Source organism: Tilletiopsis washingtonensis, assembly GCF_003144115.1.
Source record: "Tilletiopsis washingtonensis strain MCA 4186 unplaced genomic scaffold FA09scaffold_20, whole genome shotgun sequence".
NCBI classification, from domain to species: Eukaryota; Fungi; Basidiomycota; class Exobasidiomycetes; order Entylomatales; genus Tilletiopsis; species Tilletiopsis washingtonensis.
The window spans coordinates 163,524-189,589 of NW_020312017.1; the positions used below are offsets into that span (position 1 = coordinate 163,524).

Below are 26,066 nucleotides of genomic sequence, written 5' to 3' on the forward strand. Positions count from 1 at the left end.
CAACGTTGATGCAGCCGCTGCAATTCGAGCGTTGATGCGCTGTGATGTCGCTCAACGATGCCCTGCACCTGCCTCGCCAGCAGGCGGCAGCAGCAGGCGGTCCGCACTGCCTCCGATTCAGATTCTCATTGGCCCTGCCGCTCAAACGACAAGCAGCCTCCGCCTTGCCTCCCGCAGCATGTTCCATCACAGCTCGCGCTCAAGCGCACGTCATAGATCTCTCGGTGACCGCAGCGTCGATGCACACCGTATGAAGGCAACACGAGTCGAATTGACGATGCGGTACTGGAACAAGTACAGATGATGGACGGGCGTTTGGGAGGGCGCAAGTCGCTCCTCGTGGTGGAGCATCGGCTGGACGATCACTGACCGCCGATCTTGGAGCGCCATCCGGGAGCGCGCTCGAAGCCGTCTGAGTGAAAGGGGCAGGGGTCAGCAACACGCCAATCTCACGGCGCGGCAAAGCCGCAGCAGAGCAGACTCGTGCTACTCACTCTGGCCATATTGATAGTCTTCAAAAGCTTGCCGGATTTCAGCTGCGCTCGTCATGACGAATGGCCTACAAAGGAAGCTCATCAGCGTCTGCAGCGTCTCTGAGCATGTCCACAACACTCACCCATGCTGGTACACAGTCTGGTCAAGCGGCATTCCCGCAATCACAAATGCGCGTCCCTCCTCGCCCTCCTTGCCCGCGTGCTCGAGCCAGACGCCCGTCTCCTGTGGCACAGTGGACGGGTCCGTCTTGGGGTCCGTCACCACGGCCTTGTTGCTGAGCACGAGCGTGTGGAACTTCTCGTGTGCGGCCAGAGAGGCGTCGTCGCCAACCTTGATCGGCGCAGAATCACCGACGTAGATGAACGCAGTCCAGCCAGTCGGAATAGGCTGGAAGACTCTAGCGCCGGGCTTGTTGAGACGCACATCCAGGTACCTGAATGATAGAGTGTCAGCACGAGCAAGAGCTGAGCAGCGGCAAGACTGACCAGCACTGGCCACGTTCGGGCGAGCGGACGGGCGACTTCACGCCGTGCGACTCGCCAGCAAGGATCTTGATCTCCCAGTCACTGCCCTCGGTCTCGATGGGCTCCGAAGGACGAGGCCGCGCCGTCGGCATCTCTTCGGCCGTGAACTGAGCAGCTTTGAGTCAGCGGAGCGTGGCGATCTCACGCCAGCGCGCGTGCTCACCTCCTGGTAGTAGGGCTCGCTCATCTTGGACTCCTCCGGCAGGTCGATCCAGAGCTGCAGGCCGACGGGGTCAGGCAGCTTGTTGCCTTGTGCATCTCGGTGGAGTGGCATCTCCGCGTGAACCTGTGGAGAGGACAGAGCCGTTCAGCATGGGCTGCTGGTGGCACTGGCGGTGCGGACTCGCCGAGAACGGGGAGGACACTCACCACACCACGACCTGCGCTCATCACCTGGCTGGCGCCTGGGCCAATGATGCCGGCATTACCCATGAAGTCCTCGTGCTGAAACGCCCCTTGGAGGACGTACGTCACCGTGGTCATGCCTCGGTGCGGATGATCGGGAAAGCCTGCACCTTCGGGTGCGTGGAAATGATCGTACATTAAGAAGGGCGAGAGGTTACGAAGCGCAGGTGTGCCGATGCTGCGGCGAACGACTGAGGAGGAAGGAGGGTCAGGAGGGGGTGCGCGGTGGACGAGGAGGCGCGCGAGACGCGCGTGCGCGACGTTTCCGACGCCGCGCACGGCCCGCGCGATTTCTGCGCTCTAGGCTCGACTCGGAGAATGACTCACTAGCACCGGCGCCCTCCGGCGTCTCGATCGCCGGCACCTTCTTGACGACGGAGCGGGAGAGCATGGCTGTCGAGGCGTTGGCCGACATGCGGGAGACGGCGGAGCGGAGAATGGTGGGGTCTGCTGGGGAGAGGTAGAAGTTCGCTAGCAGAAGGGCAGCGAGCGCTGAGAAAATAGCGAGAAGAGAAGAAGCGCGAGGAAGGGCGGCTCTTGTAGGCATCGAGAGGTGCGAGGATGGAAGTGGGCGGAAGGACAGGTATGCGGTGCTGGAGTTGGGCGCCCGTGCGTCCGGCGCGGAGTTTGCGAGTGCCGCGCGCCTTACGGCCGACGCAGGATCCGCGGCAGATTCTTCGAGAGCGTGCCAAGCTTTTGATCTCGCCGCGATTGCCGGGCCCCTGAGGCGGAACGCTCTCTCTGTTCCACCTCGAGCCTCGTTTAGCACGCCCAGGCCCCACCAACGTGCCTTGCGGCCGCAAGCCGATCGGCCGACGTCGTCTGGACCTTCGAGCACCTTGCTGTGCTTTGCGGGATGCATCTCGAGTGATGGAGCAGGCCCGAGGAGAGCCGAGCAGACCTGCAGGCGCACGGGCCCCGCGCACGCACGGGCTGCGAGCTTGGGCGTCGGCGCTTTGACGTCGCATCACGTCGAGGAAGCAGGAGCTCGCTGGTACCGTGAAGGTGGATTTGGCGCAGCTCTGAGCCGAGCAGCGAAAAAATGGGCGCAGGCGGACGTACACCGCGGAGGCGAGAAGGCACGCTGCGAGCGCGTTCCCGCACACCCCTGAGCGAATGTCGCGCGGGCGCGTGCCTGCGTCTGATGCCCCCCTGAGCGCGGCTCGCTCGTGCCGAGAGCTTGATGAACGGCTCATCAGTGTGCGTGCGTGCCGTGGCGAGCTCTCCTAGCCGCGCTCTAGAAGGCGGCTGTGGGTTGCGAGAGCGGAAGCTTTCGAGGACCCCTGCATCTGCTGCGCCCGCAACACCTCCTCCTCTGAGCGGCTGATGAGGCCTTTTTGCCCTCGTACCTCGCCCACCTGCCTCGCTCGCTGATGGCCACCACTCTCTTGCTGGCGCTTCTGTACGCCGCCGAGCGAGGGCCGAGAGGCATCCGACGCCCACCTCTTGTGCCCTCTCGCTCCGCTTCATAAGGCGCCGTCTCCGCGACTCGCAGCCGTGCGCCCACCATCCCGTCTCGTTCCCGGTCCGGTCTCGTCATGCGTCTCTCCCTCCCTCTCCTCGCGCTAGCGTGCCTCGCACCGGCAGCACTGGCGCGCACAGTGCGGGTCCACCTCGACGTCTCGCTCGGCACCCTCTGGAGCGATGGCACGCCTCAAGTCCACTCCGCGCTCGTCAATGGCACGTCGCCCGGCCCAGCGCTCCGCTTCCAGCTCGGCGACTTCATCCTCGTCAACGTGACCAACTCGCTCGAGTATGCCAACACTACGATACACTGGCACGGCTTGAGCATGATGCTCACGCCGCTGGTGGACGGTGTGCCGCTCGTCACTCAGTGGCCGATCGCGCCCAACCGGTGGTTCGAGTATGGGTTCAAGGCGGAGCAAGTCGGTGAGCACTGGCTGTGCATTCCGCCAACGTGTGCGTGCTGAACCTTTGCAGGGACCTACTGGTACCATAGTCACGTGGGGCTGCAGGTCATGTCGGCGCACGGAGCATTTATCATCGAGGACCCAGACGATCCCTACGCCGATGAGTACTGCCAAGACGTGCCGCTCATGGTCGGCGACACGTTCCACAGGCCGCAAGAGAAGATCCTCGCGGGACTCTACGGCGAGCCGTTCCAGTGGATCGGCACGGCCAAGGCGCTCACGATCAACGGCAAGATGATCGGCGGAGTGTGCAACGAGACGGAGGCGGCGGCGCAGGAGGTGTCGTGTGCCGACAGGCCGGCCGACGGACCGGCAGAGGAGCAGCCGCATGTCATTCACCTGGATTATGAGCAGACGGCGAGATTGCGCTGGTGAGCACGCTCCGGCAGCATCCGATACCCTTCTTGACACGACTGCAGGATCGGTGCACAGGCTCTCATGTATCAGACGATCGGCGTCATGAATCACTCGATGAAGCTCATCGCTGCCGATGGAACGTATATCAAGCCGATGGAGATCAGCGCTGGTGAGTGGTGCTGTCGCTGCAGAAGCTGTGGCATGCTCAAGCTTGTTTCCGCAGTCGAGATCGCAGGCGGCCAGCGCTACGACACGCTCCTGACGGGCAAGAGCGAGGATGAAGTGAAGACCGACGGCCTGAGTGGCTGCTACTTCATCCGCTCCGAGTCTCGCTGGCGTGAGTCATCTGCAGCTTCAGCACATCTGTCTTGTCTTGACACTCTCACAGGCGAGCCGGGCATCAACAGCTGGACCGGGCTTCTCGCCTATCCCTCCTGCGACATCGCCAAGGCCCTCTCAAGCCTTTCTGCAGCGACGTCCGAGAAGATCCTCAGCGACGCAGTGCCCAAGTTCGGCTGGCTCACCGCCGAATTTGAGCCGCTCGAAGGCGCGAAGCAGGAAGACACATTCCCGAGCGATGCAGAAGTGACGAGGCGTGTCTATATCGACGCCCAGCAGATCCCGGCTGGTCCGTCTGGGAAGGGTCAGTCGCGCGAGACCGCAACGAGGGTGCTTCAGCTGATGTTGCCTTCTTCGCCAGGCTCTCGATGGGCGAATAACGGTGTCGTTTACGCCGAGGAGAGCAACGCGCTGCAGAATGCCACGACGGACACGCCCTACCTCATCCAGATCTTCAAGGGCGAAGCCGAAGCGCCGTCGTACTCGCGCGCGATGGACCCAAATCAAGGGCCCTCCGGCTACGATCCAGTGTCTAAGACATGGGTCGCCAAGGCGGGAGAGGTGATTGACATCGTCATCATCAACAACGCCTCCGCGACGGGGCACCAAGTCGAGGTGCGCTGACCGCATCGTCTTTGCATCGTCGCTCTGCTGACCACACTTCATCGACAGGTTCATCCGTGGCACAGACACGGCGACAAGCATTGGACGCTGGCAAGTGGCCCCGGCATCTTCTCCGACGCCGCTCTTGCAGAAGCTCGGGCTTCGGGCTTCAAGAAGCCCATCGCACGCGACACGAGCGTCATCTATGCCGGACCTGGCGCTACCATCAACCCCGGCGAGCTGCTGCCTTCAAACTCTTCAGGAGGCTGGCTGGTCATGCGTACGAAGGTGCAGAGCGCAGATCTGGGAGCGTTCTTGCTCCACTGTCACATAGCCCCGCATTCCGCTATGGGCATGTCGATGACTTGGGCAATGGACGTAGATGAGCTACGGACGAGTCAGGCCATGAAGGCGTACAGCGAGTGAGTTTCTGGGCTTTCGGGCCCAACTTTGCCTGAGCAGAGCTCCTCGGCTGACACTTCAACTCTTCGCTAGCCCAAACATCCTTTACTTTGGTCGCAACGTGCGCTCGCCTTACCATGAGGACAGCGTATGATGCCTGCGCACCACCGTCCACATGCCCTTCTACCACTTCTTATGCGCGTAGCGCAGCATCTAGAGCTCTCGTATCGTTACTTCACTCGCACATCTCAAGCAGTTTTCTTGTGCTACGTGTGAGATGTCGGCCGGTGTGTTGCGGCAGCGAAGGAGAAGCCGTTGCGAGTCGGAGGTTGAGCATGTCGGAAGTAGTGCGGCGACGGCAGCACGTCTCGCAGCGCTGCGCCGCAAGCGGCGAAACGCGCGCGCCACGGGGCGCCGCGGGGAGCTTGCGGCACGGCGCGGCGGTGGCTGCCGTGCTGTGCTGGCATGCGGCCGCAAGCTGCGCCCACAACAGCTGTCCTTCTCGCGCCCCGCCTCTCACTCCAACACCCTGTCCCGCTCCTGCCTTGCTTCTGCTACCTCTGCCCAGTCACCCGTCACCGCTCTTCTCTCGTTCTTGAGCTTGCACGTTCAGCTCGCTCAACTATCTTGCAGCCGCGCCTCGGCCTCCTGTCCCTCTCGCGCACCCCGCGGCCAAGTGTTGTTCTCACCGAGCCGCCGCACCGGTCGTGGGCCTGCTCGAAGCATCTCGCCGCCATGGATGACCTCCTGGATCTAGACTGGTCCGGCTCCAAGACGTCGGCGCCGCCAAAGAGCTCCACGCTCGCGGCGCCCGCCCGCCCGGCGCTGGGCCGCCAGCCGAGCAACACGTCGTCGTCGTACAACTTCGACGCGCTGACGCGCGCCATGCCCACCTCGACGCCGTCGCCGCAGCCGTACCAAGCGCGGGCAGCTGCGGCTCAGCCCGCCCAGCGCGCGGCGCCTGCTGCATCGAGCAGCGCCGCTGGCGCAGGCGATGCGTTCTCCTCCCTGCTCGACCTCGGCTCCACGCCGGCAGCGCAGCAGCGCATGACGCTGGCCGAGCGCCAGCGGGCGAACATGGCGCCAGCGGCGGGCAAGGCGGCTGTGCCGGCAGTGAACGACACCTGGGGCGCAGGGGACGACTGGGACTCGTTGGGCTCGTCGCAGCCCGCGAAGACGTCGACAATCAGGTGAGTTCGAACCTGCACGGACGTTGCTGGAGGCAGGCGCCTCCCGTACTTGGGCGCGGCAGGCTGATCGTGCGGCCCTACAGCGCACCTGCTCCGCCGTCGCCGTCAGATCCGTTCGACATGAGCGTCTTCAGCGCTCCAGTGCAGGCGGCCCGACCACCGCCCACCTCTGCTCGGCCTGCGCCTGCGCCGGCACCAGCGCGTCAGCGTGCTCCCGCGCCGCAGCCCAAGCCGGCAAAGGAGCCAGAGCTGCCGCCTCGCAAGCCCGCTGCGATGGACATGTTTGACTTTTCCGAGTTCGAGGACGGAGCGGACGCGCAGAGCAGCGCGCTCGCTGCGTTTGAGGACGACTCGCAGGCCCGAGCGCCGCAGAGCAGGAAGCGGGAGAGCCGCGCCTCGCCCAAGCCTGCAGTCACCAGAGGCTTCTCGGACGACGGCCTCGATGCTTTCCTGAGTGGCCGCCCGAGCGAGACGGCTGCTCCGCCCCGCACATCCGCTCGCGCCTCGCCCGCGCCGCGCGCTCGCCAGACGTCGAGCACGTCTGGCTCCAGAGCGGCGTCTCCGCCGCCACACATCATCGGCCAGATCGTGGAGATGGGCTTCTCGCCGGCGCAGGCGCGCAAGGCGCTGGCTGCGACGCCGACCGGTCTCGATGTGAGCGCTGCCCTCGAAGCGCTGCTCGGCGGGCAGCAGGGCAGTGCGAACGAGCCGGCGTCCCGCGAAGACGCCGATCGCAAGCTCGCCGAGCGACTGCAGCGCGAGGAACGCAGGAACGGAGTGCGCGACGACGGCGAGTGGGACGGCGAGGCCAACCGAGCGGCGGCACAGCGTCGTCGATGGGGCGATGACGGAGCTCAGCGTCGCGGAGCTGGCTCCTCCTCGCCCGCCAAGCGCGCGGGCGACGATGGCCAGCAGGACGCCGACTGGGCCAAGCAAGCCGACGTGCTGTATGCGCAGGCGTCGGAGCTGGGCGCGGGGCTCTTCAAGAGTGCCAACGCGTTCTGGAGCACCGCCAAGGCCACTGCTCAGAAGGCGCTCGAGGAGCGACAGGCGGCCGGCGCAGGCTCGGGCGGCGAAGGCAGCGGGCGCAACAGCCCGGCAGGCGCAAACGAGCGCGCGTGGAACCGGCGCTGGGGCGTCAAGAAGGAGGCCCCGAATCTGGACGGCCGACCGCGATGGATGGTCGAGGCTGAGGCGGCAGAGGCGGCCCACAAGGCTCGACCAGCCTCAGCAACCAACGGCGCAGCTCCTCGCGAACCCGCAAACGCCGGCACCACGTTCAAGGACTCGGACGACGAGGAGCAGGTGCCTGAGAGCGCAGAGCGGCGAGCGCCCGCTCCGCGTCCTGTGCCTGCTGCGCCTGCGCCCGTCGTGCGGGAAGCGGCAGGGAACCTGTGGGACATGGAGCCCTCAGCAGAGCAGCCCAAGCCTGCCAGTGCGGCGGCTCGGTCGTCCGCGGCGCAGCCAGCGCCAAAGCAGCCATACGTGTCCCCCGCCCGCCGGGGCGGCAGTCGCGCCAGTGCCGCACCGTCTCCCGCTCCTGCCGCTGCCAGCCAGGTGCGCAAGAAGACACGGGTCGTCGAGCCCGACGCTGCTGCAGCTGTGTCAAGCGCTGCGTCGGACAAGGCGGCGGGCAATGAGTGCTTCCGGCGCGGAGCCTACAACGATGCCGAGATCGCCTACTCGCGAGCGCTGCAGAGCCTCGGCGGCGGCTCGCTTCGCCGCATTCCTCTGCTCAACAACCGCGCCAGCGCGCGTCTCAAGAACGGCGACGCGACCGCAGCCGTGGCGGATGCTGATGCCGTGCTCGTGCTCATCCTGCCGGACGGTGACGGCAACGGCGCGGCACGCGGCCTGTACAAGCCCTCGCTCGAGGGCGAGCTCCCTGCCGAGCTCGGCGCCGAGGTCAACCTGCGCGACGCCTACGCCAAGGCGCTTCTGCGGCGCGCCCAGGCTGGCGAGATGCTCGAGAAGTGGAAGGCGGCCAACGCGGACTGGGAGGGACTAGCTCGCTACGAACGCGAGGAGGGCAGCGGCAAGGCTGGTGCGCAAAACGTGCGCGCCGCCAGCGAGGGCAAGGCTCGCTGCCAGAAGATGCTCTCGAGCGACGGCGGCGCCGCTCCTGCACCGCGTGCCGCTGCTCCACGACCAAGTGCGGCTGCCTCGGCTGCTGCTCGGCGAGCACAGGCGGCGTCGGCCGCTGCAGTGCAGAAGGCCGAGGATGCGGCGCGTCAGCGAGTGCGTGCCGAGCACGCCGCGGCCGAGGCCGAGGATGCGGCCAAGCACAGTCTCAAGGACAGCGTCGACGCGCGCATCCTCGCGTGGCGCGGCGGCAAGGAGACGAACCTGCGCGCGCTGCTTGCCAGTGTCGAGAGCGTGGCGTGGGAAGGGCTGGCGTGGAAGAAGATTGGCATGCACGAGCTCGTCACTGATGCGCAAGTCAAGAAGGCCTACACGCGTGCCATTGGGCGCTTCCACCCCGACAAGCTGGCGCGCGCCAGCATCGAGGAGAAGATGATTGCCGCCTCCGTCTTCTCGGCGCTCAACGACGCATGGGTGGCGCAGAAGAAGTGAGCGGGCGGCTTCCCTCACCTGCACCTGCCTGTAGAGAGTCTGGCACGCAATCGAATGCATCCTGAGCAGGCGTGAGAGAGAATGAGTGCTTTGGAAGGGAGCTATGTGTACAAGCATGACGGGGTTGAGCCAACGACAGCGGAGAGCGCGCAGAGGGTTTTGAGCGGGGCGTGGGGCCTCAGGCTGAGCCTTCAGTCACTTCTCGCAGGTAGAGGACGTTGTTGCAGCGGATGAAGACCTCGCCCAGCATGCCGTTCGACTTGCCGTCCTGGAACTCCTCGGCGTTGGCCAGCTGGCGGAGGCGAGGAGAGTCAGCAGCCGTGCGATGCGTGGCTCATCCGCAGTATCAGCGTGCCCTTCCCAGCTACGCCAGCACGCCGACGCAGTACGACAGGAAGTCGAGCGCCCGCTCGATGTGCGACGCCAGCCCCCGCTTCCCGACCCTGTGGGCGCAGCGTCGCGCCATGCAGCCCCGCGCGCAGACTCTCAGCTTCGACTGGAGCAGCACAGCTCGCTCTCCCCAATCGGCAGAAGACGTAGCCCTTGACCCCTGGCTGCGCGCAATGCGTCTGTGCCCCTTGCGGCCGAGCGCTCAAGCGGCCTCGTGTTGCTTCCTGGGCGGTGGCGCTACGACTGCCCTGCGAGAAGGGCTGCAGGAGCAGCACACAGCCTCCACCTGCGACCAGGCACCGCCCGCTGCCTCGCCTTGCTACTGTCCGCCATGCTGCTTGTATGTGCGGCCATCCCTCTGCAGCGCTCAAAGACACAGAGCAGTGCTGTCGTAGCCCGCAACGGCGCTGCAGAGCACCGATGCGAAGAAGCCACTCGGCCTGTCCCTCTGCGCACGGACTCACCTGGAAGTTCATGTAGTTGTCCGTCGAGACCAGGAAGCCCTTGTACTCTGCAGAGGTACGTAGCACATCAGCTGCTGTCCTGCGCCTGACCTCCCGCAAGCACCGCTCACCCATGCCCCACTTCAGGCGCACCACGACCGGCTTGCCGGTCTGCATCTGCAGGAACGGCTTGGGGTTGACGGGCTGGGCGGACGGCGCTGTCAGCATGCATGCCGGAGCTGGGAGGCTGCGTCTCGACTCACGGCGGACGACATGGCGTGTGAGTGTGTCCGGTGGAGGTGGTGGTGGTGCTGCTCGTCGTCGTCGCTGACGTGCGGCGCGATGTTGGCGCGGCGGCGGCGCGCGGCGGGCGGCGCTTCGGCGTGGCCGGCCGACGAGCGCCGGCGTCTGCGCGGCCGCCAAAAGATTCTGGCGCGCGCGCGCGGCAGCGGCGAGCGTTCCTCGCTTCTTCCTATCTCCCACCCACTCCCTCCGCCCGCCATGAGACTGCTCACGCACAATCTGCTCTCCTGCCACGCGCGCACGTGCGTGCAGACGTCGAACAACTTCCCGCTGGCGTTCAAGGATGTGCAGCTCGAGCTCATCGAGGCCGAGTACAACGAGGCCTTTCTGCGCGGCTTCATCCCCAAGATCCACTGGCCGGCCCTCGTCGCTGCCGCGCGGCAGGTGCGTCGCCATCTCTGAGGCGGGCATCCGTAGTGGATCTGACGCTCTCCACAGCTTGGCGACTCGAGCTTGCCGGACCAAGGGCCGGATGTGGGGCAGTCGATGATCGACGAGTCGCTGCTGAAGGCGCTGCACCACGTGCTCCTCGAGGTGAGTGACAGCCGCGAGTGAGACCCGAGGGAGAGCAGAGGCAGCGCACACTCAGATGATGAGAACTTCAAACCAAAAACATTATCAACTAGAAGCTGTTGCTGAGCCCCCGTTTTGCGGGGGTAATGCTTTAGACAACTCTTGCTGATCTCTGTGTGCGCTGCTCATCGTGGCTGCTGGGGAGGGAACATGTGCTGGGCGTCAGGCAATGTCGCATAGCTCACGCTGACACTGGCATGCTCGTGGCGCAGGTGCACGTCGTCGAGGGTCAGATGCTGTGCCCCAACTGCTCGCACATCTTCCAGATCCGCAACGGCATCCCCAACATGGTGGGTCCGCCATGCGCTCCAGCTCGTGACCCATCGTCTGACCATCGATGTCTTAGCTTCTGGCCGAGCACGAGATCAGCAAGTGATCAGCTTGCCTCTCTCTCTAAGCTTTCAGCGCCGCGTTGCGCGCTTCTCTGCCTCCCTTCCTCTTCCGCTGCCTCTCTATTCGTCACCACACCACTGTATTCTACGCATCACATCCACCGCATGTCCACACGATCACTCGCCTCTTCTGCTTCTGTCCTGTCCAGCTCAACCTGTTGGCGAGTTTCGCGTCTGCGGCCCAGCCTACCTCGCGGCCGAGCTTGGAGTGGGCATCGCGCGATGTGTGTCGCACTCGACCTCCGCCTTTGAAGGTACTCAGGCTCACCTGCATCGTCCCGGCGACAGCGTCCCGGCGACAGCATGGAGGAACGGAAGGGCACAGCCTTTGCACCTGTCGTCGCTTGGCAGCACGCCTGGGCGAGAAGCGCGGCGTAGCGTGGGCGCCACCGGAGGGAGACAAGATAGAAGCGCAAAGCTTTGCTGCTGAGGCATCGACGGGCGAAAAGCCTCGCGACCTGTTGCGGACCTCGCTGCAAGCAGCGAAGCGTTGTTGCACACTGCAGATTGGCTTCTTTGAGGTACCAGCATGATTTCGAGCGCAAACCGGGCCGGACTGCTCGCCGTCGGCTGGAGGTGCAGGAGCTCGAAGTGCGGTCAAGAGGCCGCCAAGCGCCATCTTCGGTACGGCCCAGCCGACGGCCGTGGGAGCAGCGCGTCGGCGTCGGCGTCGGCGTGGGGAGCGAGGCGTGCGGCAGGCCTGGCAGGCGCGCGCAGCGGGAGCGCCAGCACGCAGCACAGCAGCGCGGCACTGCAGGCAGGGCGGCGCAGCCTCGGCAGGCCGGGAGCGAGGACGCTCGAGCCTCTCGCAGCCAGCAGCAGCCGGAGCAGGAGCAGCACCAGCAGCAGTACGCGCGTCCGGGCCCCGGGCCACCTTCTCAGCCTCATCTTTCCCCATTCATCGCCTGACCTCGCACGGAGTACGCTTGCTCCCGTGCGAACAGGTGCCGGACTCAGCGCGCGACCCGCACAGAGGGCACGCCGACAGGCCTTGCACGCACTCCTGCCTTGTCTGCACTTGCTCGGCGCGCGTCCCCGCAACGGCCCCTCGCGCGCGTCTCATCACACCGGCCACACGACGCCGACAGCGAGCGACAACCGGCTGCGCACCAGATCGCCGCCGCTGATCGCTCGCATCAACCTGCCTGCGCACCGCCTCTATCTTTATCCTCACTGCGCCGTCGTCTCTGACCTGCCGCAGCGAGCGCCGAGCGAGACAGTAGCACCTTGCGACGCTCTGCCAGCGCCCGGCTGAGCAGCAGCAGCAGCGCAGCCAGCCATGTCGGGCCGCCTGCCGTCCTTCTCCTCCTCCTCGGTGCACTCGCACTCCTACTCGCTCTCCCACTCGCACGCCCAGGGCGCCAATGCCCTCGGCCTCGAGCGCGACTCGGTGCGCTCCGGCGGCACGCTCAATGGCGCGGGCGACTCGAGCATCGGCGGCGATCCGGGGCCGGCGTCGGTCTCGGGAGCAAGCCAGATTCTCATCGCCAGTATTGTGCAGCGCTTCGTCAACCGCGTGAGTGGACAGGCCGTGGTCCTGGGCGCTGCTAGGCCCCGTCGCTCGAAGCGCCACTGTGGGCGGCTCGGGAAGAGGGCGAGCGGCAAAGGCGGGCTGCGAGGACCTTGACGGCATCTATGTGGCCACTGACACCCTTTGCCCTCCAGCTGCCGTACAACTCTGGCTGGCGGCTGTCGTCGCTGGAGAATGAGGAGCTCGTCCGATCCTGCGTTGCCAACCTCGTCGAGCTGAGCAAGCACCAGCTCGCCGGCGTGGTCAAGGAGCTGCTGGGCGTGCTTGAGAACCTCAACAAGGTGAGTGAGGCCCGGACAGCCAGGCGTCTGTCTGTCGTGTGCTGAGATCGTGCTGCAGCAATCTGGGCAGCTTGGTCACGAGGACAAGGTGGGCATCGACGTGATGCAGTCGCAGCTGTTCATGCTGCAGGTGCTGGTCGCATGCCTCGTGCACCACTGGCGTGCGCATGCCGGCATCGACGAGAACGGCTTGCCGCTGCCCTCCGACTCGCGCCGCGGCTCTCTGCCAGCGATGGATCTGAAGGGCGACCTGGCCGGCATTCCGCGCGGCTGGAGCGATCCACCGCCCATGGACGACTCGCTGGCGAAGCACGTCCTCAGCCTCATGACCGTCTTCCTGCGCCAGACTGTCGCGCGTGAAGAGGCGCTTCTTGCCGGCGGCGGCGAGGGCCTCGAAGGCGTGCGCAGCCTCAAGCCTGACGGCAGCGGCGTGGGCACAGGCGGCTTCGCTCGAGGCGCCGGCGACAGAGGCCTGCGGGATCACGAGCGCGGCGCAGGCGGCGCGTCCACCAGTAAGAGCGGCTTCGGCAGCTCGTCCAAGGCCTCGTCCGGGCCTGCGTGGGACGAGAACGACAGCAAGGGCGGGCCCGACGCTGAGTGGAGTGCGAACGCAGAAGGCGGCGTGCCTCTCGCCGCGCTGGCGCTCTTCAACGGCAATCAGCTCTTCGTGCTGTATCCCACCTTCCCGCCTTCGCGTCCGCCCTTCGAGCTGAGCACGCGGCGAGGGCCCGCTGTGCTGCGCCCGGGTGTGGCAGACAACCTGCCGCGGGTGCGCGGCGAGGCGGTCATGTCTGGGCCGTATCCGGCGAAGTCGACCGAGGCGCTCGACAGCGTCTCCGTCTTGACAAAGACGATTTACCGCTGCGCGAGCCAGGTCGTCTTCTACCTCAGCTCCAGCAACTGGCCCGTCGTCTACGCGCGGATACGGAACCGCCTCGCGTACCTCAGCACGACGATCGAGGACACGCCCAACACTGCCGAGCTGCGCCTGCTTGAGTGCAGCAACCTGCACCGCACCCGCCTCGGCAGCGTCGTGCAGGAGCTCTGCACGTCCTTCCTGCACCTCAAGCGCAGCGCACAGATGACGGTCGCGCTCGTGCTGCGGCGCACGATCTGGGCGTGGATCCAGTACCACCCCGCCGAGTTTGCCTTCCTCTTCAGCGTCGGGCGGCGACTCGAGGGCGGCCCAGACGTGCTCTTTGACCACGCCGTGAACCTCGCCGAGTCGACGCGCAAGAAGCTGGCCTTCTGGCCGATGCTGACGTCGCTGCTCATCCTCTGCCCTGACCTGATGTCCAAGGCGGCCGTCGGCGAGGGCCGCAAGGGCGGCAGTCTGGCAAAGAAGATCAACTTCCTCGAGACGCTGCGCAAGGGCCTGCGCACAAGCAAGCTCAGCGACATGGCGGCGCTGTGCTGCGTGGACATCTGCCGCGCCGCCTCGTGCACGCCGCGCGGCGAGACTGGCCTCCGTCTGCTCGTGTCGGACCTCGAGGCGGACATCAAGGAGAAGCTGTTCGACGCATCACGACCCGCCCTGTCGACGACTAGGACCGTCGAGATCTCGCTCATGGTCGAGGCCTTCATCGCCTTCTACCGCCTCGACCCGCACAAGACGATCCGCGACCTCGTGCCCGTGTGCATGTCGCCAACCAGTCCGCTGGCGTTCAAGGTGGCGCTGGTGCGCGCCTGCGTGCAGATGGCGAGCGAGCGCGGCCGGCTGCCGTGGAGCCCCGACGTGGCGCTCATCTACCCGCACATCTGCGCACAGCTGCGGACGACGGCCAAGGAGACCATCTACCGCTGCTACCACCCCGAACCCAGCGCGCCTGCGGGCAACGGCGCACCGGCCACTTTGGGCACCCCCAGCAAGGGCGACAAGCGCGGCTTCACGCGCAACATCGGCGGCGCCTCGAAGACGCAAAGCTTCGCAGTTGCGGCGCATGGCGACGACGCCGTCTGGCGCATCGAGCTGCTGCAGGTCACGATGCAGCTGTGGCTCATGGACGTGCACGCCGCGTCTCACGGCATCGATCTTGAGCAGACCACGACGCTCGCCGAGCTCGTCGGTGCGCCGTCCGTGCGCGATCGCGACGCCATCATGAAGGCCTGTCTCGCCGTCGACAGCGTGCTGGCGCTGGTGTACTACCTGGGCTGCGCCGCGCACACGACCGACTATCTGCATCTGCACGAGCGTGCCCTCGACCTCCTGGACGCCATCTCTTACGATGAGGGCAACCCGGAGTTCACGCTCCATTCGCAGTACGCTCTCGTCTCTACTGGCTCGCAGCTCACTGCGGCCGTCGGCGAGCAGCTTGCACAGGCCGATTCCAAGCAGTCGCAGCACCACTGGCTGACTGTCCTCGTCCGCACGCTGCGCCGGAAGGAGCGCTTCTTCGTTGGCCTCGCATCGTCGCCATTTGCCATTCCAGGCAGCGTGCTGCCTCGCAACCTGCAGGACCGGCCAAGTGTCCGCGGTGACGTGCCAGAGCTGACGATGAGGCATCTCGCCGGCATGCCGACGATGGAGGAGGGCCTGGCCGAGTCGGACACCGTCGAGGCTGCGCTGATGCTGAGCATATGCTCCTCGGACACAGACGTGTGCTCCGCAGCGCTGCGTTGCTGCGGACAGATGGCGGTGCTGCACCGCTTGGCCGGCGCCATGTTCTTCTACAAGAAGGACTGGACGCAGATGCTCTCGGACCTGGCAGACCCGGCCTACTCGCAGACCGGCGGCCGCATCGCGCAGCAGAAGCGCATCCGCGCTCTTCTGCGCGCGACTGGCGCTGCAACGAAGGCAAGCGCGCAGGCGTGGTGCGAGGCGTACGAGCGCTGGGGCGCTCTTACGCAGCTTGTCGCTCGGCCACTCGCAGACGAGACGAGCGACGCGGCGCAGGAGAAGGCGGCACAGTGGCACAACTACGCAGGCTTCCTGGCCGCGCTCGGCGGCACCTGCACGACGTCCGACGATCTCGACGGCGCCATGTCGCCCACATCAGCAACCGGCTCGGTGGAGCCGCCGCGGCATCTCGTCGAGTCGTTCATGCAGGAGATGGTCGACCTGCTCGTGTCCGACTCAGTGTGGGTGCGCGAGAAGGTCAAGGAGACGCTCGGCCTGGACCTCAGCGCGCGCCTCAACGGCATCCTCTTCCGCCAGGTGCACGCCGTGCTGAGCGACTTCTTCGACAAGAGCACCGGCCTGCCGCGGCCGGCCGACATGTTTACCATCTTCGTCGAGCAGTCGATCAGCGTCGTGCAGATGGTGCTGAACCGCATGACAGAGGGCAGCGAGGCGACGACCGCCGTCGACATCGGCTCGCTGATGGTGCTCTATGTCGAATATGTCAACTCGCTCGGCCGCCGCGAGCAGGCGCTGCGCATCAAGACGTCGATGTGCCACCTGTGCGAGGCGCTCATGGCCAAGAAGCACTTTTTCGCCTTCACCAACGAGCTGCGCGTGCGCAATCGCCTGTTCCAGGCCCTCGTCACCTGGACGACAGACTCGGTGCGTGCCGCGCCCGCCACTTGCCGCAGTTCAGATCGCTGACCGCTTTTCACTCCCAGTCTGACGACGCCCAGGGCGCTGACAAGCTGGATCGCCTGCAGCGCGACCTCGACGTCATCTGCCTGAAGACGATCTCGACGCTGCTCGACAGGCTGCCGTTGCTGCTTGCTGACGACGCGCTTCTGCTTGACGACAAGGTCGAGTGGGCCAAGTCGCGCCAGTTCAGCCTCTACTTCAACTACTTCATCAAGGTGCTGAACCGCACGCGGGCCATCGAGGATGCCGCTGGCGACCGCGTCAAGGCCTCGGCCGTGCTCGAGCCGCAGCTCAAGGCTGTCACGTCGAATCTTACCTCCGCCACGGCGTCCTCCAGCTCGACGCTGCCGATCGCCACCAGCTCGAAGCACTCGCGCGAGCAGCTGCAGCAGACTGTGCGCGAGCTCGCGCCGCTCAAGGACTCCGCCATCCTGGCGCTGTCGAATCTGCTGGCATCGAACATCGACAGCGGCCTGCAGCACTCGCTGCCGCTTGCCTACCAGCCCGATGACCAGCTGCGCGCGGCCTTCATGCAAATCATGACGAACGTGCTCAACCAGGGCACGGCCTTTGACGACCTCGAGCGCCTTTCGGCGGCGCAGAAGCAGAGCAAGCTCGTTGAGCTGGTCTGCCAGAACGACCTGCACCTGGCACTCTCGATCTGCAACGTCTGCCGTGGCTACGACAGCGACCAGCTGGACTACGTGCTGCTCAGCATCTTCGACTCGCGAGGCGGCATCATCCGCTTCCTCAAGGCCGCGCTGGGCGAGGAGATCGACCGCACCGCAACTGAGGAGATGGTCTTCCGCTCGAACTCATTCCGCACGCACTTGCTCTCCGTCTTCGGGCGCACGCACGGCTACGAGTACCTGCGCTCGATCATGGCGCCGCTGATCACCGAGATGGCCAACAAGCCGCGCGGCTACTCGTTTGAGATCGACCCGTCCCGCCTGGAGCCGGGCGAGAGTGCGCTCGTGAATCAGCACCGCCTCGAGGAGATGGCGCAGGCGTTCATCGACCAGATCTGCTCCTCTGCGCACCGCGTGCCGGCCGTGCTGCGCGAGCTGTGCCGCCACATCCGCACGCTGATGGACGATCGCTTCCCGAACTCGCGCTACCAGGGCGTTGGCGGCTTCATGTTCCTGCGCTTCATCAGCCCGGCCGTCGTCGCGCCGCAGATCATCGACATCAACCTGACCGGCCCGGGCAAGGAGCTGCGGCGCGGCCTGCTGCTCATCTCGAAGATCCTGCAGACGCTGGCGAGCAACAACTTCTTCCCCGCGCACAAGGAGCCCTTCATGACGAGCCTCAACGACTTCCTGAAGCGCAATGTGTGGCGCGTCACGACGTTCCTCGACCAGGTCTCCGACGCGCGCACCGACCCCGAGCGGCTGCTGGCCGCCGACCAGCCGCTGGGCTACGGCATCCACCCCTACGGCTACGGCATCGACAAGGCAGACCAGCGCATGCTGCATCGCTTCTTGTTCCAGAACGTGGACAAGATTGGCCAGGACATCGGCCTGCGCTCCATGGCCCTGGCCTCGGCGGCATCCTCCGCAGGTGTGGGCTCGCCAGTGTCGCCCTCGGTGTCGCTGGCTGGTCTCGCTGGCAGCGCGTCGGACGGCGGCGTGTCCGCGACGCCGACGTCGAGCTCGGACCCGAAGCGCGTGTACGACCAGCTCTGCCACACGCTGGCCGACCTCGGCGAGTGCGAGGACAACGAGCCGACGCTCTCGTTCAGCAACCAGGCCGCCGGCGACGGCAAGCAGGCATTCCAGGACTTCCTGCGGCGCAACACCGGCCGCAATGTCGACGAGAAGGCCTACCGCAGCGTCTTCCGCGAGGGCCCGCCGTCCAAGGCCGGGCGCACCGTGTTCTACTACAACATCACGAAGCAGAACGCCAAGACGATGGACTACGAGGGCCTCATCATCTACGTGCTGCAGTGCCTCGAGTCGTGCCTCTCGCGCCCCTTCGACCTCGTCATCGACTGCACGGGCGTGCACCCCAGCAACCTGACGCCGCCGCAGTGGATGTCGTACTTCGGCAGCCTCGTGCCCGGCGAGGTCGTCGCGAATCTGCGCAACATCATCGTCTTCAACATGAACACGGCGGCGCGTCTCTACCTGCGCCCGTGGCAGGGCCCGCTCGATCCCAACGGGACGAATGGCGGTGCACCGGCGGGCAGCCCGCGCAACGCGCTCGCGGACGTGCCGGCGCACATCAGCATCGCCTGCGTCAGCTCCATCTCCGAGATGGAGGCGTTCGTCGAGCGCCGCAACATCGCGCTGGACCCGCAGACCGTCACGATCGCGACGAGCGTGTCGGACGCGCGCTTCAACCAGGTGACGATGGTCTGGTACTACCGCTCGCTGGTGCCCGTGACGTTCCGCATCGGCGCCGAGCACCTGCAGATCACCGCGCTCAAGCAGCAGGAGATCGGCCTGGGCAACCGCACGGCCTTCACCAACGACGTCTTCCACCTGGCCGACATCGACGACGTGCGCGCCGTGTCGATCCGGGGCGACGACAACACGTTCTTCGTGACGTGCCGCGGCGGCAGCATCTCCTTCCTGTTCAACTCGCGCGACCGCGCCGACATCGTCCAGGGCCTGCGGCAGGCCAAGGCGCGCGTCTCGCGCTTCCGGCCCACAAATGCCATCGACCGCACGCTGCTGCCGTCCGACGTGCCCGGCACGCTGCTCAACATGGCGCTGCTCAACTCAACGTCGAGCACGCACAGCCTGCGTGCCAGTGCCTACAACTTGCTCTGCGCGCTGTCTCGCTCGTTCAACTTTGGCGCGTCGAACGCCGGCAAGCGGCTGCTGAGCACAAAGGGTGAGTACGCAAGGAGCGTCCAGTGCGCCACCGGCAAGCTGACTCATGCCGTGCCCAGGCCTGGCCGTGCCCGCGAACACCATGGCGTTCATCTCCGAGCTCAGCCGCGAATTTGCCGTGGCGGCGCCGGGCGTGACGCTCGAGTTCCTGCTCTCCTTCTTCGAGGGCTTCGAGCGCGCGACGATGAGCCAGAAGACGATGTGCCTGCAGTACATGGCGCCATGGCTGTCGAACCTGGTCATGTTCACGCACACGTCGCGCGAGCAGCAGGTCGAGTACCAGAAGCGCATCAAGGAGATCATTGCGCACCTCATCGCCATCACCGTCAAGCAGCCCGAGATGTACGCGGCGATGCAGCGCGGCGTCTGGTCGCAGATCAGCCGCCTCGACGACCTGATCCCGACGTTCGTCGAGGTGTTCTGCGAGGCCGCCATGGACTCGGGCCTGCACACGCCGCGCTTCGAGATGGTGCTCGACACGATGGTCTCGTTCTCGTCGATCAACCTGCGCGGCAAGCTGCTCGCGCGTCTCCGCCGCGTCATTGCCAAGACGGCGCAGACGCCGGCCGTCGGCCAGCTGCACGAGAACGCGGCATGGAAGGAGATTGCCACGCTCGTGCGCATGAACATGGTCCTCTCGTTTACGAGCCGTCTCGAGGGCCTCATCTTCCTCCCGGAGCTGCTGCACATCATCCTCCTCCTCGCCGGCAACGGCGCCGATGCCACGCGTCACTCGATCCACGGCACGGCTGTGAACCTCATCCATTCGCTCTGCACCGACCAGTCGCGCGACAGCAAGCCGGCGACGTCCACCTCCTTGGCCGCGCCTGGCCGTGTCTCGCCGCCGGCCTCTGGCGCGCCCGACGGCCTGGAGCGCCTGCGCGTCCTGCTTGCCCGCTTTTCGGAGGATGAGTTCCTGCTGCTCTTCGGGCTCCCTGCAGGTGTCGCCAATCCCTTCGATGCCTCGCCCGACATCGTCCGGGACACGCCAAACAACGCCGCCATCGAGAAGCTCGCGACAATTCTGTACGACCTGCCCGAGCTCGCCGCGCCGTCGACCGACGCGGCGAACAGCTGGCGCGCGCGCCTGACGAGCCTCGTCACGAGCACGGCCTTCCAGTACAACCCGATCATCCAGTCGCGCGCCTTCCTGCTGCTCGGCTGTCTGGCAGACCTGACGCGCACGATGATGAGCGGCGCGGCGGAGCTCAGGGAGCAGGACGAGGCGCCGAGCGACAACGACGTGCAGCCGGCATTCGAGGTGGACGATGACCTGCTGTACCAGATCCTCGTCTCGCTGCGCGGCAGCATCACCGAGTGGGCCAATGCCGGCAACGACGCGCCGATCATCAGCATCGTGACGTGCCTGTCCAAGGTCGTCAAGATCCTGCCCGACCGCTCGCGCTACCTGCCGCAGCTCTTCTGGCTCGGCATCTCGATGGTGCAGTACGGCCACGTGCCGCTCTTCCGCGCCGGTGCCGAGCTGCTGCTGGCGACGGTGACGAGCATCACGGACCGCAAGCTGCCCGCCGAGGCGCAGACCGACCTGGTCACGTTCCTGCTCGACGGCCGGCTCGAATTCCGCGAGGCTGCGTGCCGCCTCGACGACGAGGCCGGCGTCGACTTCGACACGAACTTTTCGTTTGCAATGGCTGCGCTACTGGCCAAGGGCCTGCGGCATCCCTCGACGAAGGAGACGACTGCCGAGCTCCTGCAGTCGATGCTGCGCTTCAGCGCCATGGACGCACACGGCAAGGCTCTCTCGTCGGACGGCCGCATCGCCACGACGCAGCTTGGCTTCTTCGTGGCCCTGCTGCCGACGGCGACCAGCCCAGAGGGCTTCGGCCAGCTGCTGCGCCTCGCCGGCGTCGCCGAGGAGACGTGCGAGGCCGCCACGCAGGCCCGCCGCGACGGCGGCGACGGTGGCGGGCTGTTCAAGCACCTCGACGCGCTGGACAACAAGATCGCACTGCTCGTCGTCACGCTCATTGCGGCGCTGCTGCAGCACGCCGAAAGCGACGCCGAGCGCCTGCTGCTGTACGGCTTCCTCGCCGACTCTGCGAAGGACGTTCCAGCGATCGTCTCGATTCTGTGAGTCTGCGTACGAGACGCCGTGTCTGCTGCTTGGCTGACACACGAGCTCGACAGGTACGACTCGCTGGCACCCGGCATGCGCGAGGTGCTCGTCAACTCGCAGGTCGGGCCGATTCTTGATGCGGTGCACATCGTGGCGCAGATTGCTGTCTCGGAGCCGGTCTTCGCGGCACAAGCACTCGAGACGCAGCGACGCGGGTGAGCATGCGTGTGCACGGCTGCCTGTCGCTTCGACGCTCCGCTCACCACCACACCTTTCCCCCAGTGGACCGCTGGCGTATCTCAACGAGTCGTGAGTGTGCCCGGAACTCCATCGGGCGCGCGTCATGCTGACCACGTCATTCGGACAGCGGCTATGCATGCCTGCTCGACTGTGGCGACTTTACCACGCTCAAGGACCTGCGGCGGCTCAGTCTTGCCAAGCTCTCGACGGCGCTGCTGGCCGGCCTCATCGATGCAGGCACGGCGTAGCGTGGCCTGCGCGTCCCTCTTTCTCCAGGAGTCCCACCTCTTCAACCCAACTACATTCCCCCTGACGCGATTCCCCGGCTTACCCACTTGACCTCATCGCTGTTCCGACTCATGACGCCTCTAAACTCATGCTCTGTTCGTCCGCACCTCTTGAGCGCGCACACGAAGCGGCACCGGCACGCACGGAGCTCATGATGACAGTGACGATTAGACGTGCCGAGGCGCATGCTGTCGCACCTCGCCCACGCCGGCCCCTGCCCTTTTGCGCGTCCCAGCCGTAGCCTCTAGCGACGCTCTCCCATCCCCCCTCCGACCTGCTGCTCCAGTCGTCTAGACAGCCGCGACGGCCGCCGGCTCGCCGCCTGCCCGCGCTTCTGTGATGGTGGCGAGGATGCGGTCGATGGAGCTCTGCCACTGGACGAGCCGTTGCTCGAGCAGCTGCCACTGCTCGGCGCCGAATGTCCGGTACGTTGACCGGTAGACGCGGAACGAGCTGTTGACCTGCGAGAGCTTGCCGGACACGAGGCCGGCGCGGATCACTGGCCACGACAGCGTCAGCGTGGTACGGGAGGGCACGCACTTGCCGCTGCTGCTCACCGTCAATGACCCAGGCCTCCACCTCCGACTCGGGCACGCGCAGCACCGACGCGATCTCGGCGTACGGCACCTCGGTGCTGACACTCCGGCTGCACAGGCTGGCGAGGTCGAGCAGGCGCATCTTGCGGTCAAGCTGCGCGGGGTCCAGAGCTGGCAACGGCGGGACTGAGTAGCTGGCGAGGGGGCGTCCAATCTCCAAACTCACAGAGCCGCGAGACCTCTCCCCCGTTGGCGCCCTCCCACTTCTTGTACTCCTCCGCGCTTCCGCCCACGAAGATGGTGAGCAGCTCGAAGATCGGCTTGCCCTTCAGCGCCTGCACAGCCTGGATCTGCAGCAGCTGCTCGAACTCCCACACCTTGGGCAGCTTCAGGGCCGAGGCGATGACCTGCTCGGCCGTCTGCGCCGCCTCGGGCGACGAGCTGTCGAGGAAGCGCAGGTGGATGAGGAGGAACTCGTAGGCACGCTCGTGGTTGTCCGCCGCCGCGAGCTTGCTCGCCACGCTGGACAGCAGCGCCGACTTGCGCTCGCTCGGCACGTCCCACGACGAGAGCCAGGCGGGAATGGCGGAGAAGGCGTCGGACAGGTACTCGAGCTCGTCGTGCGCGGCAGCGACGTCGAGCAGCGACTCGAAGACGGTGAGGCGGGCGGAGGACGAGGCGGGTAGGGCGTTGAAGATGTTCGAGAGGCTGATGGGTCCGTGCATCAGCACCTGGCGCTCCATGCTCGGCGCGACCTCCGTGCTGGACAGAGACAGATGTCTCCACTGAGGCATACTCTCACGAGGCTGGCGAACTCACATGCGGTACTTGGCGCCGGCGCGGTCAAAGCCCGAGCCCGACTGCTCCTTGCTGACCGCTGCGGACAGCTTGGCCAGCACCTCTGCCCGCTTCTCCTCGTCCTTCTCCCATGCGTACAGAATCAGGGCGGTGAGGAGGTTGAATGCGCCCTCCAGCTCTGCAGGCCGGCGCAGCACTGCGTGAGCCAGCAGGCGGCGCGCTGGGCCAGCTGAGGGCACTCACCGCGCTCCGAGCCCTCGCCAACACCCTTCACCTCATCCACAACACGGCTGAGCACAGCGGCGCACTTGCTCTCGTCCTCGTCGGCCTCCTGTGCGGATGCCTGGAAGGACTCGACGAACGCAGCGCGCTCGCCCTCGGGCAGCGAGCGCGAGAGGAAGCCGGCAAACTCAAGAACCTGTGAGACGCAGCCAGCGAGGCGTCAGCACGCGCGGCGCGGCACGGCGGCGGCGCAGCAATGCGCACCTGCTCGGAGAAGGTGCCCTCCGAGAGGACGGCGACAAGATCGGTCGACATGGTGGGTGCGTGGTAGCGGGAGCGAGACGGCTGTCGCTGCTGCTGTCTTGTCCGAGAGCGCGCCTGAGCGGCTGCAGGCCCCGTCGCGGCGCCAGCTTCCTTCTAGCCCACGCGTCACGTGCCATGCTCCCCTGGCGCACTTCAGAAATCGGCTCGGCGCTTCTGTAGTCGCGCGACCGACGGCGAGGAAGTGCGGCCAGGTGGAGTAGGCGGAGCTGGCTGCGCCTCAAGGCTGTCTCCCACCATCAACCGGCCGCGACATCGCCCATACCCCACACCTGAGCTGCTGAGCGTGCGAGCCGCGAGACACTAGCCCAGCATGACGACGGGTGAGCTGGCAGAGGCTGCCGCATGCCTGCCGCGCCCTGCTGACCGCCGCGCTGCCCTCGCCCGCAGTCCAGAAGATCAAGGAGGTGCGTGCTCGCGGACACGACGCTGCGAACGAACAGCGCGGGCGCCTGCCCGAGCCACCCGGTGCTGACTGGTGCCGGCTCGCAGATCGAGGATGAGATGGCCAAGACGCAGAAGAACAAGGCCACGTCCTACCACTTGGGTGCGTCGCTTGCCTCCACTTGCCATGTCGCACCAGCGACCCTTTGCTCATCTGCTCATTCCCGCTCTCTCGCGCGTCTCTTCCTCGGCGATGTGCAGGCCAGCTCCGCGCCAAGCTTGCGAAGCTGAAGCGCGAGCTCATCATGCCCTCGGGCGGTGGTGGAGGTGCAGGCATTGGCTTCGACGTGGCCCGCACGGGTATCGCCAGTGTGGGCTTCGTGGGGTTCCCGAGTGTGGGCAAGAGTACGCTGTGAGTCGCCTGATAGAGCGGTGGACGGCAAGCTGGAGAATTGCCCTGTCTCCTTTGCCTGCGGCTCTGTTCTAGGCTCTCGAGCAGCGTGCTTACCGCGGCCCACAGCATGTCCGGCCTGACCGGCACGACATCGGAGGCCGCCGCGTACGAGTTCACGACGCTCACCACGGTGCCGGGCACAATGACGGTGCACGGCGCCAAGCTGCAGATTCTCGATCTGCCCGGTATCATTGAGGGCGCCAAGGACGGCAAGGGTCGTGGTCGGCAGGTAATTGCTGTCGCGCGGACATGCAACTTGATCTTCATCGTGCTGGACGTGTGCAAGCCGCTGGTGAGTCCTGGCTCGTGGGCCTGACTGGCAGCGCGTTGCGAGATCGCGCTGGGAGTAGACTGTGCTGCGCATGCTGCTTTGAAGGAGAGCTGCTCGCTGACAGATCACCCATCTGCAGAAAGACAAGTCGATTCTGGAGAATGAGCTGGAGGGCTTCGGCATCCGGTTGAACAAGCGGCCGCCGAACATCGTCGTGCGCAAGAAGGACAAGGGCGGCATCACCATCACAAACGTGAGCCACGCGCGCTCTACTGCCCCGCTGGGAACCTCTGGCTGATGCGTGCTGCACCAGACTGTCCCCTTGACGCACTGCGACCACGACGTCGTCCGCGCCGTGCTCTCCGAGTACAAGATGAGCAACGCCGACGTGGCCTTCCGCCAGGACGCTACTGTCGAGGACCTCATTGAGTGCGTCGAGGCGGCACACTAGCGCGTGTGCACAGCGCTGATCATCGGCTCACAGCGTGCTGGAGGGCAACCGCATCTACATTGTGAGTTGACAGCAGCAGGCAAGTGGACACCGAGCGTCGCTGACATCTACGCACCAGCCTTGCATCTACGTGCTCAACAAGATTGACTCGATCACGATCGAGGAGCTCGACCTGCTGTACCGCATTCCCAACTCGGTGCCCATCTCGAGCAAGATGTGGCTCAACATCGACGAGCTGACGGAGCGGATGTGGACGGAGCTGCGCCTTGTCCGGTGGGTGGCACGCAGCGCGAGACTGCGTGCAGCACGCTGACGGCGCACGGCAGCGTCTACACAAAACCCTCGAAGCAGCCGCCAGACTACTCGCAGCCAGTCGTGCTGCGTGAGGGCAAGTGCACGGTCGAGGACTTTGCCAACTCGATCCACAAGGAGTGCGTGCGGTTCCACTGACCCGCTCAAGATCGATGCTGACGCCGTCTCCTGCTCCGCAGTATCGTGTCGCAGTTCCGCATTGCCATGGTCTACGGCGCCAGTGCCAAGCACCCGCGAGGGCAGCGTGTGGGCCTCGACCACGTGCTGCAGGACGAGGGTGAGCCGGCACCAGCATGCTTGACTGAGCTGCGCGCTGACAATCCGGCGCTCCTCCAGACGTTGTCACCCTCTACAAGCGGTGAAGGCGCCCTCTGCCATACTTTCGTCGCCGGTCGAATAATGACAATTTCACGCAAACAGCGCGCGAGGCGGGCCCGAGACGTCTAGGTACATGGTTTACTTGCTGAGGAGGGTAGAGGGATGAAGGACAGCGGGCGCAGGGACAGAGTGGTTCGACGGCGCATGAGGGAGCTCAGGTGAGGCAATTGCAAGGGAAAAGAGGACCGATTGCGTGGATGAGTAGAGGGGCAGATTAGAGAGAGCG

At 65.8% G+C, this 26,066-nt stretch overlaps 8 protein-coding genes across 8 annotated transcripts; 5 read left to right on the top strand and 3 right to left on the bottom strand.

The window, feature by feature from the left end:
• Positions 1-362: 362 nt before the first annotated feature.
• Positions 363-1,839, bottom strand: FA09DRAFT_301049 (hypothetical protein; the record flags this gene model as incomplete). The annotated part of the gene is made up of 8 exons (XM_025740356.1): positions 363-412; positions 495-559; positions 617-681; positions 727-928; positions 981-1,126; positions 1,183-1,305; positions 1,389-1,615; positions 1,752-1,839. The coding sequence occupies 8 exons, from the start codon at positions 1,837-1,839 to the stop codon at positions 363-365; spliced, it is 966 nt and encodes a 321-aa protein (XP_025596079.1).
• Positions 1,840-2,962: 1,123 nt separating this feature from the next.
• FA09DRAFT_300931 (hypothetical protein) lies at positions 2,963-5,080 on the top strand (the record flags this gene model as incomplete). Its single annotated transcript, XM_025740355.1, has 7 exons — positions 2,963-3,314; positions 3,366-3,726; positions 3,775-3,881; positions 3,936-4,077; positions 4,120-4,355; positions 4,413-4,666; positions 4,724-5,080. The coding sequence occupies 7 exons, from the start codon at positions 2,963-2,965 to the stop codon at positions 5,078-5,080; spliced, it is 1,809 nt and encodes a 602-aa protein (XP_025596080.1).
• Positions 5,081-5,553: 473 nt separating this feature from the next.
• FA09DRAFT_344148 (hypothetical protein) lies at positions 5,554-8,887 on the top strand. Its single transcript, XM_025744636.1, has 2 exons — positions 5,554-6,246; positions 6,330-8,887. The coding sequence occupies exons 1-2, from the start codon at positions 5,792-5,794 to the stop codon at positions 8,818-8,820; spliced, it is 2,946 nt and encodes a 981-aa protein (XP_025596081.1). The 5' UTR covers positions 5,554-5,791; the 3' UTR covers positions 8,821-8,887.
• A 111-nt stretch (positions 8,888-8,998) lies between these two features.
• On the bottom strand, positions 8,999-9,928 carry FA09DRAFT_340749 (putative small nuclear ribonucleo protein F; the record flags this gene model as incomplete). Its single annotated transcript, XM_025744351.1, has 4 exons — positions 8,999-9,112; positions 9,675-9,721; positions 9,785-9,857; positions 9,917-9,928. The coding sequence occupies 4 exons, from the start codon at positions 9,926-9,928 to the stop codon at positions 8,999-9,001; spliced, it is 246 nt and encodes an 81-aa protein (XP_025596082.1).
• Positions 9,929-10,125: 197 nt separating this feature from the next.
• On the top strand, positions 10,126-11,047 carry FA09DRAFT_331769 (Trm112p-domain-containing protein). Its single transcript, XM_025743173.1, has 4 exons — positions 10,126-10,340; positions 10,395-10,490; positions 10,742-10,819; positions 10,876-11,047. Exons 1-4 carry the CDS (start codon positions 10,155-10,157, stop codon positions 10,903-10,905), a joined length of 390 nt encoding a protein of 129 aa, XP_025596083.1. The 5' UTR covers positions 10,126-10,154; the 3' UTR covers positions 10,906-11,047.
• A 1,330-nt stretch (positions 11,048-12,377) lies between these two features.
• Positions 12,378-21,667, top strand: FA09DRAFT_282554 (hypothetical protein; the record flags this gene model as incomplete). Its single annotated transcript, XM_025739831.1, has 11 exons — positions 12,378-12,437; positions 12,587-12,733; positions 12,792-15,167; positions 15,261-16,235; positions 16,295-16,570; positions 16,640-17,859; positions 17,923-19,109; positions 19,168-21,199; positions 21,257-21,400; positions 21,468-21,494; positions 21,553-21,667. Coding segments are annotated over 11 exons (8,559 nt in total), but the record flags the coding sequence as incomplete, so codon positions are not given.
• Positions 21,668-21,728: 61 nt separating this feature from the next.
• FA09DRAFT_321899 (hypothetical protein) lies at positions 21,729-23,584 on the bottom strand (the record flags this gene model as incomplete). The annotated part of the gene is made up of 6 exons (XM_025741032.1): positions 21,729-22,212; positions 22,271-22,420; positions 22,476-22,957; positions 23,069-23,225; positions 23,291-23,465; positions 23,534-23,584. 6 exons carry the CDS (start codon positions 23,582-23,584, stop codon positions 22,004-22,006), a joined length of 1,224 nt encoding a protein of 407 aa, XP_025596085.1. The 3' UTR covers positions 21,729-22,003.
• A 395-nt stretch (positions 23,585-23,979) lies between these two features.
• On the top strand, positions 23,980-26,015 carry FA09DRAFT_321903 (P-loop containing nucleoside triphosphate hydrolase protein). Its single transcript, XM_025741033.1, has 11 exons — positions 23,980-23,997; positions 24,083-24,137; positions 24,236-24,386; positions 24,495-24,720; positions 24,839-24,952; positions 25,013-25,128; positions 25,184-25,211; positions 25,269-25,423; positions 25,477-25,581; positions 25,642-25,739; positions 25,799-26,015. Exons 2-11 carry the CDS (start codon positions 24,095-24,097, stop codon positions 25,822-25,824), a joined length of 1,062 nt encoding a protein of 353 aa, XP_025596086.1. The 5' UTR covers positions 23,980-23,997; positions 24,083-24,094; the 3' UTR covers positions 25,825-26,015.
• The last annotated feature ends 51 nt before the right edge of the window (positions 26,016-26,066 follow it).

Excerpts from the sequence above, each read along its gene's own strand:
- FA09DRAFT_344148 (XM_025744636.1), top strand. The coding sequence starts at position 5,792 with ATGGATGACCTCCTGGATCTAGACTGGTCCGGCTCCAAGACGTCGGCG. Across the intron at positions 6,247-6,329 it reads GCGAAGACGTCGACAATCAG|CGCACCTGCTCCGCCGTCGC; the intron begins GTGAGTTCGAAC and ends GCGGCCCTACAG.
- FA09DRAFT_331769 (XM_025743173.1), top strand. The coding sequence starts at position 10,155 with ATGAGACTGCTCACGCACAATCTGCTCTCCTGCCACGCGCGCACGTGC. Across the intron at positions 10,341-10,394 it reads TCGTCGCTGCCGCGCGGCAG|CTTGGCGACTCGAGCTTGCC; the intron begins GTGCGTCGCCAT and ends CGCTCTCCACAG. Across the intron at positions 10,491-10,741 it reads TGCACCACGTGCTCCTCGAG|GTGCACGTCGTCGAGGGTCA; the intron begins GTGAGTGACAGC and ends CTCGTGGCGCAG.
- FA09DRAFT_321903 (XM_025741033.1), top strand. The coding sequence starts at position 24,095 with ATGGCCAAGACGCAGAAGAACAAGGCCACGTCCTACCACTTGG. Across the intron at positions 24,721-24,838 it reads TGGACGTGTGCAAGCCGCTG|AAAGACAAGTCGATTCTGGA; the intron begins GTGAGTCCTGGC and ends ACCCATCTGCAG. Across the intron at positions 24,953-25,012 it reads GCGGCATCACCATCACAAAC|ACTGTCCCCTTGACGCACTG; the intron begins GTGAGCCACGCG and ends GTGCTGCACCAG.